Source organism: Salvelinus sp. IW2-2015, linkage group LG37, assembly GCF_002910315.2.
Source record: "Salvelinus sp. IW2-2015 linkage group LG37, ASM291031v2, whole genome shotgun sequence".
NCBI lineage: Eukaryota > Metazoa > Chordata > Actinopteri > Salmoniformes > Salmonidae > Salvelinus > Salvelinus sp. IW2-2015.
This window is the reverse complement of record NC_036876.1, coordinates 4886397-4905918: the sequence shown is the minus strand read 5'-3', so window position 1 is coordinate 4905918 and position 19522 is coordinate 4886397. Positions and strand designations below refer to the sequence as shown.

Below are 19522 nucleotides of genomic sequence, written 5' to 3'. Positions count from 1 at the left end.
TTAAAGAGTTTTCGTGTTTCGTCGTTCTGTTAATAAATTTCATTATGTATTCATCACCCGCTGCGCCTTGGTCCGCTCATTCACCACAAGATGACCGTTACAACATAATTATAAACATAGTTAATTATTCGATGGATAGCAGTCGTCGCATTAATGGTACAATGTCACAACAACAGTCTGATTTTCTTGAGATAGAAGCTGTTTTTCAGTCTCTCGGTCCCAGCTTTGATGCACCTGTACTGACCTCGCCTTCTGGATGATAGCGGGGTGAACAGGCAGTGGCTCAGGTGGTTAATTTCCTTGATGATATTTTTGGCCTTCCTGTGACATCGGGTGTTGTAGGTGTCCTGGAGGGCAGGTAGTTTTCCCCCGGTAATGCATTGGGCAGACCGCACCACTCTCTGGAGAGCCTTGCAGTTGTGGATGGTGCAGTTGCCATACCAGGGAGTGGTACAGCCCAACAGGATGTTTTCAATTGTGCATCTGAAAAAGTTTGAAGGTTTTAGGTGACAAGCCACATTTCTTTAGCCTCCTGAGGTTGAAGAGGCTCTGTTGCACCTTCTTCACCACACTGTCTGTGTAGGTGGTCCATTTCAGTTTGTCAGTGATGTGTATACCAAGGAACTTGAAGCTTTCCACCTTCTCCACTGCTGTCCCATCGATGTAGATAGGCGGTGCACCCTCTGCTGTTTTCTGAAGTCCACGATCATCTCCTTTGTTTTGTTGACATTGAGTGAGAGGTTGTTTTCCAGGCACCACACTCCCAGAGCCCTCATCTCCTCCCTGTAGGCTGTCTCGTCACCATTGGTGATCAAGCCTACTACTGTTTTGTCATCTGCAAACTTGATGATTGAGTTGGAGCCGTGCTTGGCCTCGCAGTAATGGGTGAACAGGGAGTGCGGGAGGGGGCTGAGCATGCACCCTTGTGGGGCCATAAGGTTGAGAATCAGCAGGGTGGAGGTGATGTTTCCTACCTTCACCTGGGGGCGGCCCTTCAGGAAGTCCAGGATCCAGTTGCACAGGGCAGGGCCTTGAGCATAATGATGAGCTTGGAGGGTACTATGGTTTTGATGGGAGGAGCAACATGGAGTCGTGGTCAGATTTGCCAAAAGGAGGGTGGGGTCGGGCCTTGTAAGCATTATGGACGTTTGAATAGCAATAGTCGAGTGTCTTAGCAGCGTGAGTAGTACTGTCGATATGTTAACTTCTCTAGGTTAGGTGGGACGCTAACGTCCGTTTTATAGTAATTCAAATATATTACTATAAAAATCTATCTTTCATGAAATCACACATGAAAGACACCAAATTAAAGCTACACATGTTGTGAATAACTAACCTTTGATGATCTTCATCAAATGACACTCATAAGACATCATGTTACACAATACATTTATGTTTTTTTTGATAATGTGCATATTTATATCCACAAATCTCGGTTTACATTGGCGCCATGTTCAGAAATGCCTCCAAAATATCCGGAGTAATTACAGAGAGCCACGTCAAATAACAAAAATACTCATCATAAACTTTGAGGAAAGATACATGTTTTACATATAATTAAAGATATACTTGTTCTTAATGCAACCGCTGTGTCAGATTTAAAAAAGACTTTAGGTAAAAAGCACACCATGCAATAATCTGAGACGGCCCTCAGATTTAACAACATTTCTCCACCATGTTGGAGTCAACAGAAATACGAAATTACATCATAAATATTCCCTTACCTTTGATTATCTTCATCAGAATGCAGTGCCATGAATCCTAGTTCCAAAATAAATCGTTGTTTTGTTCGATAATGTCCATTACTTATGTCCAATTAGCTACTTTTGCTAGCATGTGTAGTACACGTGTCCAAACGCTCGCGCAGATGCAGGCAAACGTCGGACGAAAACTTCAAAAAGTTATATTACAAGTCGAATAAACTGGTCAAACTTAGTAGAGAATCAATCTTCAGGATGTTGTTATCATATATATCCAATAACGTTCCAACCGGAGCATTCTTTTCAGTCTCTATAAGTAAGGAACGCATGCGATATCATGAGGAAAGCGCGTGAGCAAGAACTGGCAATCTGCCAGACCAAGATGAAACACCTCCCATCCTGCTCCCACATCACACTAGAGGCTTCATCCACGTTATACAGACTGTTGACATCTAGTGGAAGGCGTAGGACGTGAAACAGATCCATATCTTACAGGGAATTAATAGGCGATGGTTGAACGGTGACCATTTTCAGAAATTCTCACTTCCTGTTTGATTTTTTCTCAGGATTTGCCTGCATATGATGTTCTGGTTATACTCACAACATCATTCAAACAGTTTTAGAAACTCCCGGTAGGGGCACAAGTTCGGATTTTGGATGAAATGCCTGCCAATAAACTTGCCCTGATCTCGGGCAAGAATATACTGAATGCATATAACTGGTAATTTGGATAGAAACACTCTACGTTTCCGAACTGTTAAAATAGTGTCTGTGAAGTAACAAACTGAATTGGCAGAACCAACCGAGAAATATCCATTCAGAAGTTTTTGTTGTTGGTTTTGTAGTTTTCTATTCAATGCCAATCCAGTATCCATTGACTTAGGACTCAAAATGCAGTTTCTATGCCTTCCAATAGATGTCAACAGTCTTCAGAAAATATTTCAGGCTTGTATTTTGAAAAATTAAGAAGTAAGAGCAGTCTGAATGAGTGGACCCTGCCGTGTCACAGAGCTTTTTCCTGCGCAAGACCGAGAGAGTGCGTTTCTTGTTTACATTTTATATTGACGACGTTATTGTCCGGTTGAAATATTATTGATTATTTAGGCTAAAAACAATACGGGTGGGTGTTGTTATGGTGACCAGTGAGCTGAGATTAGGAGGAGCTTAACCTAGCAAAGACTTATAGAATACCTGGAGTCAGTGTATCTGGCGACGAATATGTACCGAGGGCCAGCTGACGAGAGCATACAGGTCGCAGTGGTGGGTGATAAATGGGGCTTTGGTGACAAAATGGATGGCACTGTGATAGACTGCAACAAGTTTGCTGACTACTCTACTCTGAGTAGAGTGAACCAAGAGCTATATCCGTTCTTAGTTCTACATTTTTTGAAAGGGGCATGCTTATTTAAGATGGCGAGGAAATTACTTTTAAAGAACAACCAGGCATCCTCTACTGACGGGATGAGGTCAATATCCTTCCAGGATACCCGGGACAGGTCGACTAGGAAGGCCTGCTCGCAGAAGTGTTTTAGGGAGCGTTTGACAGTGATGAGGTGTGGTTGTTTGACCGCGGACCCCTAGCAGAGGCAGGCAATGAGGCAGTGATCGCTGAAATCCTGATTGAAAATTGTAGAGGTGTATTTGGAGGGCAAGTTGGTCAGGATAATATCTATGAGGGTACCCATGTTTACGGATTTAGGGTTGTACCTGGTGGGTTCCTTGATACTTTGTGTGAGATTGAGGGCATCCATCTTAGATTGTAGCACTGCCGGGGTGTGAAGTATATCCCAGTTTAGGTCATTAACAGAACGAACTCTGAAGATAGATGAGGGGCAATCAATTCACATATGGCGTCCAGGGCACAGCTGGGAGCTGAGGGGGGTCTATAACAGGTGGCAAGAGTGAGAGCCTTATTTCTGATGAGATTCCTTTTTAAAATTAGGAGCTCGAACTGTTGGGCATGGACCTGGAAAGTATGACAGAACTGTGCAGGCTATCTCTGCAGTAGAATGCAACTCCTCCCCCTTTGGCAGTTCTATCTTGACGGAAAATGTTGTAGTTGGGGATGAAAATCTCAGATTTTTTGGTGGCCTTCCTGAGCCAGGATTAACACACGGCAAGGACATCAGGGTTGGCGGAGTGTGCTAAAGCAGTGAGTAAAACAAATTTAGGGAGGAGGCTTCTGACGTTAACATGCATGAAACCAAGGCTTTTACGGTTACAGAAGTCAACAAATGAGAGCACCTGGGACACGCAGGGCCTGGGTTAACCTCCACATCACCCGAGGAACAGAGGAGGAGTAGGATGAGGGTATGGCTAAAGGCTATCAAAAGTAGTCATCTAGTGCGTTTGGGACAGAGAACAAAAGGAGCAGATTTCTGGGTGTGGTAGGATAGATTCAGGGCATAATGTACAGACAGGGCTATGGTATTTTGCAGGTACAGTGGAGGTAAACCTAGGCATTTGGTGACGATAAGAGAGGTTGCTTCTTTGGATGCACTAGTTATGTTGGGTGAGGTCTCCGCATGTGTGGGAGGTGGGACAAAAGCGTTATCTGAGGCATGTTGAGTGGGACTAGGGGCTCCACAGTAAATTAAAACAATGATAACTATCCTAAACAACAGTATACAAGGTATATTGACATTAGAGAGAGACATAAAGCGAGGCATAAAGCAATCACAGGTGTTGATTGGGAGAGCTAGCTAAGGCAACAACGGTTAAGACAACAACAGCTAATCAGCTAAGACAACAACAGCAGGTCAAATGGCGGTGAATGGGCAGAGAGGGTCAGTTAACTACACACATGGCCTGAGTTTGAGGCTGGGGCCGACAGATAAACAAAATAAACAAAAATGGAGTACCGTGATTAATGAACAGTCCAGCAGGCGTCAGCTATGTAGCCAAGTGATCATAGAGTCCAATGATGAAACAGGGAAGCCGCTAGGTAGCCGTTAATACAATAGCAAGCGGGAGACACGGCATTCAAAAAAAAGTTTGCAGGCCGGGGCTAGTAGAAGTGTCTGCTCCGACGTCCGTCAAAGGCCGGTTGATGGCAGAAAGGATGGAATTACGTCGGCAGACCAGTCGTGGTGGAACGGCGAGGCACCGTGTCGACAAAGGGTCCAGGCCAGTTGGCAAAAGAGTTATTGTAGCTGGAGTAATTTTGTTTGCTAGCCGGGAGATGCGCTGGCTCGCGGCTAACTGGTGCTAGCTTCGGGACAAAGGCATTAGCCACTATAGCCACTCGGTAGCAGATAGCTAGCAGTGATGATCCGATGCAAAGGTCCAGAGCTTACGGCAAGAATCCGGTGGTGTAGTGGATTCTAGTCGTGTTAATGAAGAGTCCGGGAGGCATCAGCTGTGTAGCCGAGTGATCATAGGGTCCACTGAGCAGGCCGGGAGATGGGTTTGGCTCAAGGCTAGCTTCGGGGTTGGGCCACAGACGATCAGGAGTAATGGTCCAGGGCTTACGGCAGGAATCCGGTGTTGCAGTGGAGAAAAACAGTTCGATATGCACAGGGTTGATAACACGCTGTGCAGACTGTCAAGGCTGTCAAGTATTATCCATGCTTCAAAATGCCATCATTGCAGAGTTAAAACAAAAGTATAAAATAATGTGCAGTGCCAAAGACAAACAAGTGGCTTCAAAAAGTCTCAGAGGCAACATCCTGAGAAAGTATGGCCTGGTCAAAGCCGCAAACAGAGAATTTGGATTTGCCCTCATTGCTTTTCAGCAAAAGCAATGAGGGCAAATGAGAACAGGCCATCAAGTCTTCTATACTCCAGGAAAAATCAGTGTAACAGAATTAGCACTGCCACAGAAGAGAAAATCACTAGATTCTATGAACGTGATGACAGCAGCAGAGCAACAACAGGGAAAAAGGACACACTAACGAGGAACAAGAAGATAAAGCAGAAGCACTTCTTGAATGGCACAATTCAGAACCTTTATCAGAAGTTTAAGAGGGAATATTCAGAAATTCAAACTTCCTACTGTGAATTCTGCAAAATACGTCCTTTTTGGGTTGTGAAGCCAACAGTCCAGGATAGGAACACGTCTCTGCAAAACCCACACCAACCTCCAGTTCATGGCGGATAAACTACAGCATCACAAAGTGATCAGCTGCAGCAACACTGAGAACCTTAATGAGTCGTTGTGCTGTGAGAACCTTTTTGAGTCTTTGTGCTGTGAGAACCTGAAGAAAGAGTGCATGTATAGAGAGTGCTGCCTTTGCCAAGCAAAAGAGCTTAAAACATATGACCTGCTGGTGAGCAGATATGGTGGTTTGAGTGGAAAAACAAAGCTGAAGAGAGAGAAAAGAAAAACAAAGAGGGAAACATGGAGAAGTTCACTGTACATTTGACAGTAAAAGAAAAGGTATGTGGCACACTGCAAATTCTGTTGGAGGACCTCTCCAAAGGATTGAAAGAGAAGTTGGGGAGACACGTGTACAACATTCGACACCAATACTCAACTGAGAGAATTAAGAGAATCTGGGGAAAGAGGAGATCATTGTGCATATTGACTTTGCAGAGAACTACCTGTGTAAATACACCAGTGAAATCCAGGCTGTTCACTTTGGTGATTCTCACAAGCAGGTGACCCTCCACACCTGTGTTGGACATACCACAAATGATACAGTTTCACTTTGCTCACTGAGCTCTTCTATGCGGCATGACCCCTCTGTTATCTGGGCCCATCTCTCAAAAATTGGCCTACTTCCTTGAGCTCTGCCCATCAGCTACTGCTGTACACTTTGTGAGKGATGGGCCTACAACCCAGTATAGGTCTGAAATGTTTATCAATGGTTGTTGTTCAAAATGTTTGCAATAAAATATTGTTTTTATACGATTTTTTACATAGATGTCATTTCCACCACACCTTGTCATTTCCATCACAACCGATATTTTGAGGTAAATGAGTATATTATGTATAATTTACATACATTTATTTGATTTAGATATGGAAATCATATGGTTGTTAATCTCATCAAAAGGTTGGATGGAAACATCTTATTGTGTCACGATCGTCTAGACTTTGAAGAAGAGTGGGCCGACCCAAGGCGGCAGCGTGAATAGAAATGACATCTGTCTTTGTTTATGAATGACGACGCAACGAACAGAAAACCACAAACCTAGACGTAGCGTGAAGGCTATAACAACAAAATAGTGCTGATACTAGAAGCACTAACACATAGACAATTACCCACCATACGCCTAATGCTTATGGCTGCCTTAAATATGGCTCCAATCAGAGACAATGAAAGACAGCTGTCTCTGATTGAGAACCATGCAGCAACCATGAGACATACCTAGACACCTAACGAATCACAATCACAGAACCCATACACTTGTCTACCAACAAACCTCCTAGGACACTACAACCACGCAAGACGAGACAAATAACACACAAATACTCGCGCGCCTGTCCACACCGCTGACCTATCCAAAATTATTGCAGAAAAAAGATACTAAGGCCAGGGCGTGACATTATTTTCTCATGATAAATAAAGTGTTTTCAAGCTGTCACCGAGGCAAGTTTATGCATTCAGGCGTCATGTTGAAATTATTCATATTAGGAAACTTTGAAATGCATCTTTAAATAATATTCATACAAGTTTTATGTACAAATGTATAAGAGATCCGTTATAAATCAATTGTAATTGATTATTTCATTTTCAACGTGAAATTGATGTTTTTAATGACGTGATGGAAATGACATTTGTGTTGTGTCACGATCGCCGTAATGAGCGGACCAAAGGCGCAGTTGATTGAAGTGTCACACTCGGACTTTGATTAGTAAACTTAACACCATAAACAAAATAATCCGAACAAGCGAAAGAACGGAATAGAGTGTGCACATCTCAATACCAAAGAACGTGACAATGCCCAACAAACCAGGTGGGTGAAAATGGGCTACGCATTATAGTATGAATCACACTGGTAAAATGCGTGTTTGAATAAGTTTTTAAATTGCTCGCCAAGTTGCGCCTATAGTGCCGAGTTCGCAAAGTCCATCTCATCGCTCGTGGTATCATCGAATGAAATCACTCGCGTCTCTCTAAAGAATGCATACGGCTTATCAAGAAGTGTATCTTCACCCAATGAAGTACGAGGTTACTGGCTTAGATAGCTATTTTTACATCATTGAGTTGGTTAGTCATAGACCTAGTATGAGCACGACTATACAGTGCCTAGTAGGAAAGTCTACACAACATTAGGGTTTCCTTCAACATCTCATAGGGACAGAAAAGTGGGAATTCAAATGGATTTAATTTCAATTTTTTTTGTCATATGTGTACACCAAACAAACTCATGTCAAATTGGAAGAAATTCAAACCATTACCGAGTTAATGGTAAGGAATTGGGCAAGTCTTAAACATATGAAACCTCAAAACACTGTTTGTTGAACCACTCACTACGCCGTATAGGTCCGAGTATCATCCTATGTTCACATGTATATCACAATACATCAAGAGGGAAGAGTTCAAAAACTTTGCAAAAATTCATTATTACATTTTGTTGTACCGCTCGTACAAATCAAATGTTATTCCTAGTCAGTTCGCTTCAGCCACTATTGGTGAGTATTTGGAGACTTCTGAAACGCATGCCTAGTGTCAGCTTCACTCCTTGCTGGGACAATTATGCTCTCAGCATACTGAGTTGATTCTATTCCGTATTAGGAGAATATGCCAATGCAGTGACTGAGTCTGCTGACATGCTACGACCGGTCATTACATTTTATAGGCAAATGAGGAATGTGACAGAATAAGCAGCACTAAGTACACAGGACACACACGTCAATCGGTACAGATGTGAGTTCACGAGGGTATCAACTTCAATTAATCGCATGCTGATTGGAGGATCTGTGCAATCCCTGTCTATAATGGACACACCAGAGTAGAGGTTTTCTTCCTCTCTTGTTCTCTCCTCGTCTACCTCTCTTCTTCTTGTCAGTGACTTCAGGGCCAGCGTCGTTCAGGCCATCATGCGTCCTCCGTGGAGCGTTGGGGAGTGAAACACAGACTCACTCAATTCAGACTCTCGGTCAAATCTAATGCTGTACTCTTTTGCTTATCCAGACCCATTCTTGACACAGTGGAACTGATCCAGCTAACCTGTTGGTCTGAGGTGTTGGAATGAGGATTCCCATAGTGGCTTTGTTGAAAAGGGGTCCCAGCTAAAAGACAAATTTCAAAATATTCAAAACCTTTTCTTGTTTACTAATTAAAAGACATACTACTGTGAATGTCATATTTTCTGCTTCAAAATGAAGTAGGCCAGAGAGGGAAGTGGTAAAAGGAGGGCGAGCCTTCACCCTACTTTATGATCTATAACTATTATTACTATTACTATTAGTATGAAGACTTTTACTGTACCTGCACAGTGTTCACATCGTGACCTCTTCATTCTCACAAAGAGGATAACGTTGACAATCACACTCAGAATCACAGTAGTTGTCAGGCAAGATATAATGATGAGGAAAATAAGATTACTCTGATCACCCAACAGGTCTGAAACTTAAAAAACAAGGCTTGATTATTTTCTATTATTATTTATTCCTCAATGCATTTGACATAAAAGTTAGCTATTAAAGTTATATCATTTGAAATCTACTATATGTCAAACYATTTGAGAGAAAAGTAGTGCTGTATTTTGGTTATGCACAACTTACCTTCAACATCCAGCTTGGTCCCGTTCCCAAATAGTATCTCCCCACATGAGGCCACAGCACAGTAGTAAGTCCCAGCATCAGAGAGGCTGAGGTTCCTCTTGGGGAGGTTGTAGACACAGCTCTGTGTWGGAGACCCAGCCTCAGGKCTCTTCTCACACTGATCACTMCTGTCTCCATGGGTGTAAATGATTCCTGGATGRGATTTTCCTGAGCCATGTCTGAACCAATACACACTKTGTTCTCCTGCACAGGTCTKAGTGTGTATTGTACAGTTTAGAGTTACAGAGTCTCCTGCCTTGGCTGATTCGAACACAGGCTGCTGGAGCACAGACATGTGGTTGGACCCTGAGTCTAAAGAGAGTGAGTAAGATCATGGTTTGTACATTCTTTACTGCTAGATTAATTAATTTAGCATTATATGAACGCACTTCAATACCAACATTTTTAAAGCAACTTAAGTTACCTTTGACAATTAAAACAGTTCCTTCTCCAAATGTGGCTTCCCTCGCTAACAAACTAACACAGTAGTATGTAGCTGAGTCCCCTGACTTTGTCTTGGAGATGGTTAGGTTACAGCTGTCAAATCCTCTCTTCACACTCAAACGTTTAGTCTCAGTAAAGTCTTTGTTAAAGTTGTTGGAATAAAAACTAATTTGAGTGTGATAAAATGATGATGCCATGATAAGAGGCTTCTCTCCAACAGTTTGCTTGTACCAAGAGACTCTGATCAAATGAGATCGACAAAAGCAAGTGAGAGATACACTTTGTCCCAGTTGTGTAACTATCACAGGGTCTGGTTGGATTACATCCTTGTTAAGTGCACAACCTGTGAAACAAACAAACAAAATAAATCAAAGACAAAGTTATAGTACAGATTTATACATTATTATCATTATTCAGACTACATAGTCATTCAAATGGATGAAAAAGACCATGACATAAAAAAGCAAAAGAAACCGTATTAATAAGTCTTACTTACCCAAAYTGGCGTAAAACAATARGATTGTCCAATATATAATCATAATTTCCTTTCTGAACTGTATAGTGTGTKGGTCTGACAACAGGKCACCTTTTATATGATGACACTCATTGGTTAATCATTATGAAGTAGGAGGAAACACTGAACTAAGTGATTTTATTGGCTGTCTGAACAGGCATTAAACATGTAATAAAAACTACAATMTAMCATGTGTCCTGTGGCATACCATAGTTAGAACAGCCGTTCAACTGATGTAATKTCAGAGTTACTGGTCTGTATTTTTTCATCATTTGGGTCAGTGGCTGAGACTACTGGTACATATGACGTACACAGGGGTTTACATTGTATTTCTCACTACATGTCTGTAGAAGGCAGTTCAAGCATTCAGGATGAAGTGAACTCTGGTGAGTTTGGCACCGTTTTGACAAAATAAAGATGTGATCCTTTGATACCTGGTGCAAATAAGTGGTAMGAATTGGGCAAGTCATTAAATTAGGAAGTAAAAACATGTTTATTGAAATTTCAAACAAACATGAAGGCAGGTTACAGAGTTCCATCAACTATTATCATCAAAAGGAAGAATTCAGACATTTGCAAAATCATTATATATATTTTGTTGTACACTTCTACAAAAACAAATGTATCCAGTCAGTCAACCTCAGCCACTATTGSTGAGGATTTGAGACTTCTGAAAYCATCCTWGTATCAGTTTTAACACTTGCTGGACAATTATGCTCTGCACCTGAATGTTTATACATTTATATTAGGCGAAACTAGGCYCCTGCAATAACATCCTACAATAAAWGAGAAAKGTATATAATAGTCAGTTCACACTGCCTCTGTCAAGATCAAAGTGGAGTTCAGAGGAGGKGYGGGGCTWAATTTAGAATGATGCTAATTGAAGAACCCTCATATGTCACATWCTGTCTTGATGACTCACACCAGAGTTGATGGTTTCTTCCTCTCTCTGTTCAGTTAGTTCTCTCCACAGTCTCATGGGCTTGGTGCCCTTCTTGTCGGTGAACTTCAGGGCAGCATGGTTCAGGGCATCATAATCACCGTTTATCTGTAGGGATAAAGCAAGGACTCTGTAAATTCAGAGTACGGGACAAATCTAATGTTGTAATCTTTTGTTTTAATACTCTTTCCCTGTCTCATCCTGCTAACCTGTTGGTCTGATGTGTTGGTGTGAGGCTTCACATTCTGGCTTTGCTGRGAAGGGGTACCCGCTAAAAGAAAAATGACAAAACATTTAAAACACTTGAAACCGCTTCTTGTTTACTAATTAAAGGCATACTACCATGTCTAATGTTCTTCTTAATTAAGAAATGCCACCAGAGTACATGTAAATAGCTTGCTGTGTGTGTGAGCTGGTGTTAGTGGCATGAGAAGAGAAAAACACGGTTCATCACTGCAACATAAACATGCCTGAGTCTGGCCTAAATAAATAAAGGTTAAATTTGAAAAAAGTGATGACTATGTGTTTCATGTCTATACGCTACTTGTGTTTGTTATATTGTTCTATGTTCCGCTTATTATTCAAATTCACCAGCTGCACTTGTTTTCCGACTCCCAGCGTATAYATTACAGAATACTGCCTAAAGAAATGGAAGCAGCAGGAAATCAAGACATCTCCCAGACGGTTGAAGAGAGTGAGCCAGCACCAAGTGAGCCAGCACACCAGTCCACTCAGCAGTAAACCCAAGTTAACGATGACCATCTGTCCCTCCCAGATAAATATGATGGAACCCCATCTAAATTCTGTGGATTCCTACTCYAKTGCTCCCTCTATTTTGCGCACCAGATTGGAGCTCCCATCACTGAGAGGTCCAAGGTTGCCACGGTTATTTCTCTGYTGACTGGGAGAGTGTTGGAGTGGGCTACAGCCGTCTGGGAGAGAGGAGAGGAGGAGATGACTCATATGATTCATATGGCTCTATTCAGAGGTATCTTTGATCATCCACCGGAGAGAGTGCCGAGAGGGGGGTGAGCACCTATTCCAACTATGGCTGGATGACCAGACCGCTGCTGAGTAGGCGCTCACCTTCCGGACTGTAACAGCATCCAGCTGATGGAATGAGCCGGCACTCAGTACGCTATTCAGAAGAGGACTGCGCGAGGAGGTCCAGACGGAACTGGCATGTCGAGACGACAACCTCTCCTTGGACGCACTCATCGCGATGGCCATCCGTCTGGATAACCTTCTTCGGGAGCGTCCGCATGCACATCGCTTCTCTCCCTCCCTCTGTGACCACTCTGTACCAGAGCCAGAGCCAGAGCCCATGGAGGTAGGGGTCACATGCCTCCCCGTGGCTGAACAATGTAGACGGAAACAGCTTTGGCTCTGTCCCTATTGTGGTCAAGGAGGGCTCCAGCTTCAGCAGTGTCCTGTACGTCCTCACTCGGGATCCACTAGAGCAGTCATGTGATCTTCCACCCCCTGGGGCAGGTGTGAGTACCTCACCCTCATCATTTTCTGCCAGACCCTTTTTAGTGTCTWTCACACTAGCTGGCTGTCCCTCAGGTGCTGTTTCTACAGCGCTAGTGGATTCYGGTGCCGCGGRGAACATTATTGACCAGACCCTTGCCTCCTCTCTTAATATCACCTCATACCCATTCTCCTCTCCGTTTCCGGTCCAAGCCCTTGATAATTGACCACAAGGATCCGGAACACATCACCACACCACTCACCCTCACCTTRGRGTCCATTCATCAGGAGAATATTCCCTTCCTCATCRCGAGTRCACCAGATCACAAGATCATCCTCAGCCTCCCATGGCTCCAACAGCACACCCGCACAGTCTTACGGTTAAGGATGAAAATCATGGACTGGTCACCTGAATGCCATAGAACCTGCTTTCCCGTTCCATCTCTTACCGTATCCCCTGTGGTCTGGGACGTAGATGTGGACATTCGCCAGGCTCTGGAGAGGGAACCCACACCCACTACCTGTCCTCCTGAGTGCATCTATGAACCCATAGGGGTAAGGGAGCGGCTGTTGACTTGGGCACACACAGCTGTTGTCGCTGGACATCCTGGGATCACCCGTACTATTCAATCTCTCTCYGAAAAGTATTGGTGGCCCAACTTGGAGCAGGATGTAATTCGGTACATCAACTCCTGTTCTGTGTGTGCTCAAATTAAGTCYCCCCGGCACGCTCCAGCAGGGATGCTCCTTCCCCTTCCTGTGCCTCAGCRTCCCTGGTCTCATCTGTCCATTGACTTTGTTGCTTTGTTATCTCCCCTCCTCTGACGGGTTCACCACCATTCTTGTGGTTGTGGACAAATTTTCAAMATCATGCCAGTTTATTCCTCTCTCTGGTCTCCCCACAGCAATCCAGGTCGCTGAGGCACTGTTAAATCAGGTCTTCTGGCTCTATAGCCTTCCGGAGGACATCGTTTCCGACCGTGGCCCCCAATTCACCTCAAGGGTATGGAGGGCTTTCATGGAGAAGGTAGGAGTCATGGTCAGCCTCACTTCCGGGTACCGGCCTCAGTCCAACAGGCAGGTGGAGAGGATGAACCAGGAGCTAGGGAGGTTCCTGAGGAATCACTGCCAGGACTGACAGGGGGASTGGGCCCGATTCCTTCCCTGGGCAGAATACGACCAGAATTCATTACGTCACTCCTCTACTGGCTTTGTCCCTTCCAGTGTGTCCTGAGTTATCAGCCGGCCCTGGCTGCGTGGACTCCGAGCCAGACCGAGGACCCTGCGGTGGATGAATGGTTCCGACGAGCAGAGGATGTGTGGAGTGATGCTCATGTGAGGCTCAAGTGTGCCGTCCATCGCCTGCAGGAGCAGGCGGATCGCCACCACAGTGAGGTGCCCATGTTCCATCCTGGTGATCGYGTCTGGSTCTYCACCAGGACYCTCCCACGCCGTATGCCCTGCARGAAGTTGAGCCCCCAGTTTGTGGGGCCGCTCAAGGTTCCCCGGAAGGTCAATGAGGTGAMGTATAGGTTATAKCTTCCCAGTGACTACCGTATCTAACCTTAGTTTCATGTCTTCCTTCTCAGGCCGTCCAGGGAGGTCCCATCTATGCCGTCAGATCCCTACTGGAATCCCGATGTCATGGGGATCGGCGGACTGGGAAGTATCTGGTGGACTGGGAGCGGTATGGCCCAGAGCAGTGGTGTTGGGTTCTGTTGGAGGACATTCTGGAYCCCAAMATTGTCCGTSACTTCCAACTTCGCCAACAGTCCCGCTCCTCGTCCTCGGGGCCGTCTCTCTGGCCGGCTTCGTCCTGCGGTTGGAGCCATGCTTTGGGGGGGTACTCCCGCTCCTCCCCTCCGGCGTTCGACATTGCCGGTTTACCAATCACCGGTCATGGCATCCATCAWTACTCTCACCTGGCATTCATCATCACTTGCACCTGCAATTCATCGTTAGGCTAACCTGGAGTCCATAATTTCACTGGTTACATCCCTTATATCTGTCACCTCCTTAGTTCCTGTAACGACTTCCACCCAAGGTGGCTCCTCTCCCTGTTCGGGCGGTGCTCGGCGGTCGTTGTCGCCGGCCTACTAGCTGCTACCGATCCATTTTTCCTATTTCTTTGTGTCTGTCTCTATTGTTTACACATGTGTCCTATTAGTTGATTTCGGTGGGTTTATTTACCTCCGCTGCCTGCTAGTCTTTGTGCGGGATTGTTTGCTGTGGTTACTTTGTTAGGGGTGCATGTCTGCACAACGGAGTTTTCTTTCACACGGCAGTTGTACCGTTTTGGTATGTGTTTAGGAGTAGAGGTTTCTCCTCCGTGTGTTGCGTTTATTTCCCTGTGTGTGGCGACCTCGTTTGGGCGTATTCYCCCCCATGTTGTTGTTGAGTTGGGACTTCTGAATAAACTATTGTGCCACTGGGACTTCCTTGCTCTCCTRCTCCTGATTCCTGCACCTCCCTCCTTCAAGTAGGCACGTAACAGAATCCCGCACCACTTATGGAATCAGCAGGAGCTGACACGCTCTCCACTTCCATGGAGAAGCACGTCAACACCACACCACCGTTTCCACCGTCTCGGAGACCACCATGGATCAAGTGATGGTGACGATGGAGAGATGGAAGAGGGGGTGGCATGCCTACCCCTCCACCAGCCTCACTCCAACCAGCACCACCACCTTCTCCGGCATCAACCCGGCCCCAGCGGTATTCGGCTCGCGCTCCCGAGGGAGTTGCGATGGGAAGGCTGCCGGGTGCAAGGGTTTCCTGCTCCAGCTGGGAGCTTTACCTGGCAACCGTGCACCCGGCTCCTTCGGGAGGTGAACGCAATATTGACTGTTGTGTTTCATGTCTGTTTGCTACTTGTGTTTGTTAATATGTTCTATGTTCCGTTTCTTATTAAACTCACCAACTGCACTAGCTTTCCGACTCCCAGCATGTACATACACCTTTGTTTTGATTATTGTTAAATGCTTCATTTATCTCTTACAAGAAAGTAATTGTCAAATGAGTTTGGCAGAAAAAGCAATGCACTTAATTCATTACAGTTACCGCAACAAAGTAACAATTAAGGCTGTGTCATTCATCCATTTCTCTACTCTCTGTTCCCAGAGTACACCGTCTCTTCATCCATGTGCTTCTCTGTCTTCTAGACCTGTTCTTCTTGTTGCTCAGATTCAGAGCTACATAATGGAAACTGCATCTCAGGTGTTCTGCTTACCCCTGCATCTGAATAAGAGACTGCTGGTCCTCTTGTCTGAGAGACGGGTCCTGAAAAAAAAGACAGAAAAGATAAAGATACAATTGCTTATTCCATTACAGAATACATCTGGTGATTTCGAAGAAAAGCAACTTCTAAAGAGGAATTTACTTGCTACATACAATGATTCATTTATTTTTTATGGACTTCACTTACCTCAACACTACAGACACTTTCTCTTGTTCATCTTGTACATGATGTAGCCAAGGAAAATGATCAGGATAAACGAGAGAACCAATGCTCAGGCAGTACACCAAGAGAAGAGTCTGTGCTATTKTCTGTGAAAATAAATATGATGATTGAAGTATAGTAACTATATGRWGGATTGCACGTTTTCTTATGTRATCTAAATAACTAGTACTGTATACAGTTTGATTATGCAATAGTTTTGAATAAAACTRTAAAATGTATCACGTACCTTTAATCTCCAGCCTAGTCGCGTTCCAGAACTGTATCTCCCCACATGAGGCYACAGYACAGTAGTAAGTCCCAGCATCAGAGAGGCTGAGGTTCCTCTTGGGGAGGTTGTAGACACAGCTCTGTGTAGGAGACCCAGCCTYAGGGCTCTTCTCACACTGATCACTCCTGTCTCCATGGGTGTAAATRATTCCTGGATGGGATTCTCCTGAGCCATGTCTGAACCAATAKACACTGTGTTCTCCTGCACAGGTCTCAGTGTGTATTGTACAGTTCAGRGTCACAGAGTCTCCTGGCTGGACTGACTCAGACACAGACTGCTGAGTAAGATGCTGGTTTCTGGACTCTGCACCTTTTACTCWATATAACCAAGGTCCTAATGTTGTCCTTGATTGTCTTTTTGGCCTTCCTGTGACATCGGGTGGTGTAMGTGTCCTGGAGGGCAGGTAGTTTGCCCCCGGTGATGCGTTATGCAGACCTCAMTACCCTCTGGAGAGCCTTACGGTTATGGGCGGAGCAGTTGCCGTACCAGGCGGTGATACAGYCCGACAGGATGCTCTCRATTGTGCATCTGTAAAAGTTTGTGAGTTTTTGGTGACAAGTCGAATTTCTTCAGCCTCCTGAGGTTGAAGAGRYGCTGTTGCGCCTTCTTCACCACTCTGTCTGTGTGGGTGGGCCATTTCAGTTTGTCCGTGATGTGTATGCCGGGAACTTAAAACTTTCCACCTTCTCCAGTACTGTCCCGTCGATGTGGATAGGGGGCTGCTCCCTCTGCTGTTTCCTGAAGTCCACGATCATCTCCTTTGTTTTCTTGACGTTGAGTGTGAGGTTATTTTCCTGACACCACACTCCGAGGGCCCTCACCTCCTCCCTGTAGGCCGTCTCGTTGTTGTTGGTAATCAAGCCTACCACTGTAGTGTCGTCTGCAAACTTGATGATTGAGTTGGAKGCGTGCATGGCCACGCAGTCATGGGTAAACAGGGAGTACAGGAGAGGGCTGAGAACGCACCCTTGTGGGGCCCCAGTGTTGAGGATCAGCGGGGTGGAGATGTAGTTTCCTACCCTCATCACCTGGGGGAGTCCCGTCAGAAAGTCCAGGACCCAGTTGCACAGGGCGGGGGCGGGACCCAGGGTCTCGAGCTTAATGATTAGTTTGGAGGCTACTATGGTGTTAAATGCTGAGCTGTAGTCGATGAACAGCATTCTTACATAGGTATTCCTCTTGTCCAGATGGTTTATGGTAGTGTGCAGTGTGATTGCAATTGTGTCGTCTGTTGACCTATTGGGGCGGTAAGCAAATTGGAGTGGGTCTAGGGTGTCAGGTAGGGTGGAGGTGATATGATCCTTGACTAGTCTCTCAAAACACATCATGATGACGGAAGTGAGTGCTACAGGGCGATGGTCGTTTAGCTCAGTTAACTTAACTTTCTTGTGAACAGGAACAATGGTGGCCCTCTTGAAGCATGTGGGAACAGCAGACTGGGATAGGGATTGATTGAATATGTCTGTAAACACACCAGCCAGCTGGTCTGCGCATGCTCTGAGGATGCTGCTAGGGATGCTCTGAGGACGCTGCGTGGTCAGATTTTCCGAAAGGAAGGCAAGGGAGGGCTTTGTATTCGTCGTGGAAGTTAGAGTAACAATGATCCAGATTTTGCCATCCTGGGTCGCTCATTCGATATGCCTTTAAAATGTAGGGAGTTTAGGGGGGGGGGAAATCAGATTAGCCTTGTTAAAATCCCCACCTACAATAAATGCAGCCTCAGGATATGTGGTTTCCAGTTTACATAGAGTCCAATGAAGTTCTTTCAGGGCCGTCGATGTATCTGCTTGGGGGGGATATACACGCCTGTGATTATAATCGAAGAGAATTCTCTTGGTAGATAATGCGGTCGGCATTTGTTTGTAAGGAATTCTARGTCAGGTGAACAAAAGGACTTGAGTTCCTGTATGTTGTTATGATCACACCACGMCTCGTTAATCATAAGACATACACAACACCGCCTTCTTCTTACAGAGAGATGTTTGTTTCTGTCGGCGCGATGCGTGAAGAAACCAGGTGGCTGTACCGACTCTGGATAACGTATCCCGAGTGGCCATGTTTCCGTGAAACAGAGAATGTTACAATCTCTGATGTCTCTCTGGAAGGCAACCTTGCTCGGACTTTGTCTACCTTGTTGTCTAGAGATTGGACATTGCGAGTAGCATTACTCGGGAGCGGTGGGCGATTTGCCCGTCTACGGTGCCTGACCAGAAAGACCTCTCCCGTCTGCTCCATCTGCGGCGCCATTGTTTTGAGTTGCCGCAGGGATCCGATCCATTGTTCTGAATGGTGGACCAGACAGAGTATCCGCGTCGAGAAAGTCGTATTCCTGGTCATAAATGTTGATTAAGTTGACGTTGCTCTTATATCCAATTAGTTCCTCCCGGCTGTATGTAATAAGACTTAAGATTTCCTGAGGTAAACGTGTGTAAGAAATAATAATAAAAAAACAAAATACTGCATAGTTTCCCTAAGAACGTGAAGTGAGCGGCCATCTCTGTCGGGCATATATAGCACATATACATATTGCCACCTTGTTCTCATGTAGAACATACATATTGTCATCTTGTTCTGATGAATTCAAGATTACCATTGAAGGCCGCTCCAACAGGGGGAGGCTTGCTCTTACCTTCTCAACCTACTTTCACTAATTATCTGGAAGGTCTCAGAAAGAAGCTCGCATCTACAGTGCCTTCGGAAAGTGTTCAGACCCCTTGATTGTTTCACATTGTGTTATCTTTATTCTAAAATAGATTTTTTTTTAATAGCATTTTTACACACAATACCCAATAAGGACAAACCCCCAACAAATATTTATTTTATTTTTGCAAATGTATTAAAAATAAATACAGAAATATCTTATTTACATAAGTAATCAGACCCTTTGCTATGAGACTCGAAATTGAGTTCAGGTGCATCTGTTTCATTGATCATTCTTGGAGATGTCTCTACAACTTGATTGGAGTCCCACTGTAGTAAATAAATTGATTGAACATGATTTTGTAAAGGCAC

General features: G+C 44.7%; 1 protein-coding gene and 1 long non-coding RNA gene across 2 annotated transcripts in view; both read right to left on the bottom strand.

Moving 5' to 3' along the window:
• Window positions 1–8731: 8731 nt before the first annotated feature.
• LOC111960159 (uncharacterized) lies at window positions 8732–10434 on the bottom strand. The gene is made up of 5 exons (XM_070437788.1): window positions 10355–10434; window positions 9839–10201; window positions 9376–9726; window positions 9080–9220; window positions 8732–8880 (listed from the first exon to the last, which is right to left on the bottom strand). The coding sequence occupies exons 1-5, from the start codon at window positions 10395–10397 to the stop codon at window positions 8732–8734; spliced, it is 1047 nt and encodes a 348-aa protein (XP_070293889.1). The 5' UTR covers window positions 10398–10434.
• Window positions 10435–10888: 454 nt separating this feature from the next.
• The window catches only part of LOC139023863 (uncharacterized), a 50593-nt gene continuing 41959 nt past the window's right edge, over window positions 10889–19522 (bottom strand). The window contains exon 3 of the long non-coding RNA XR_011475069.1: window positions 10889–11096. This is a non-coding gene — a long non-coding RNA (uncharacterized lncRNA). The remainder of the gene's footprint in view (window positions 11097–19522) is intronic.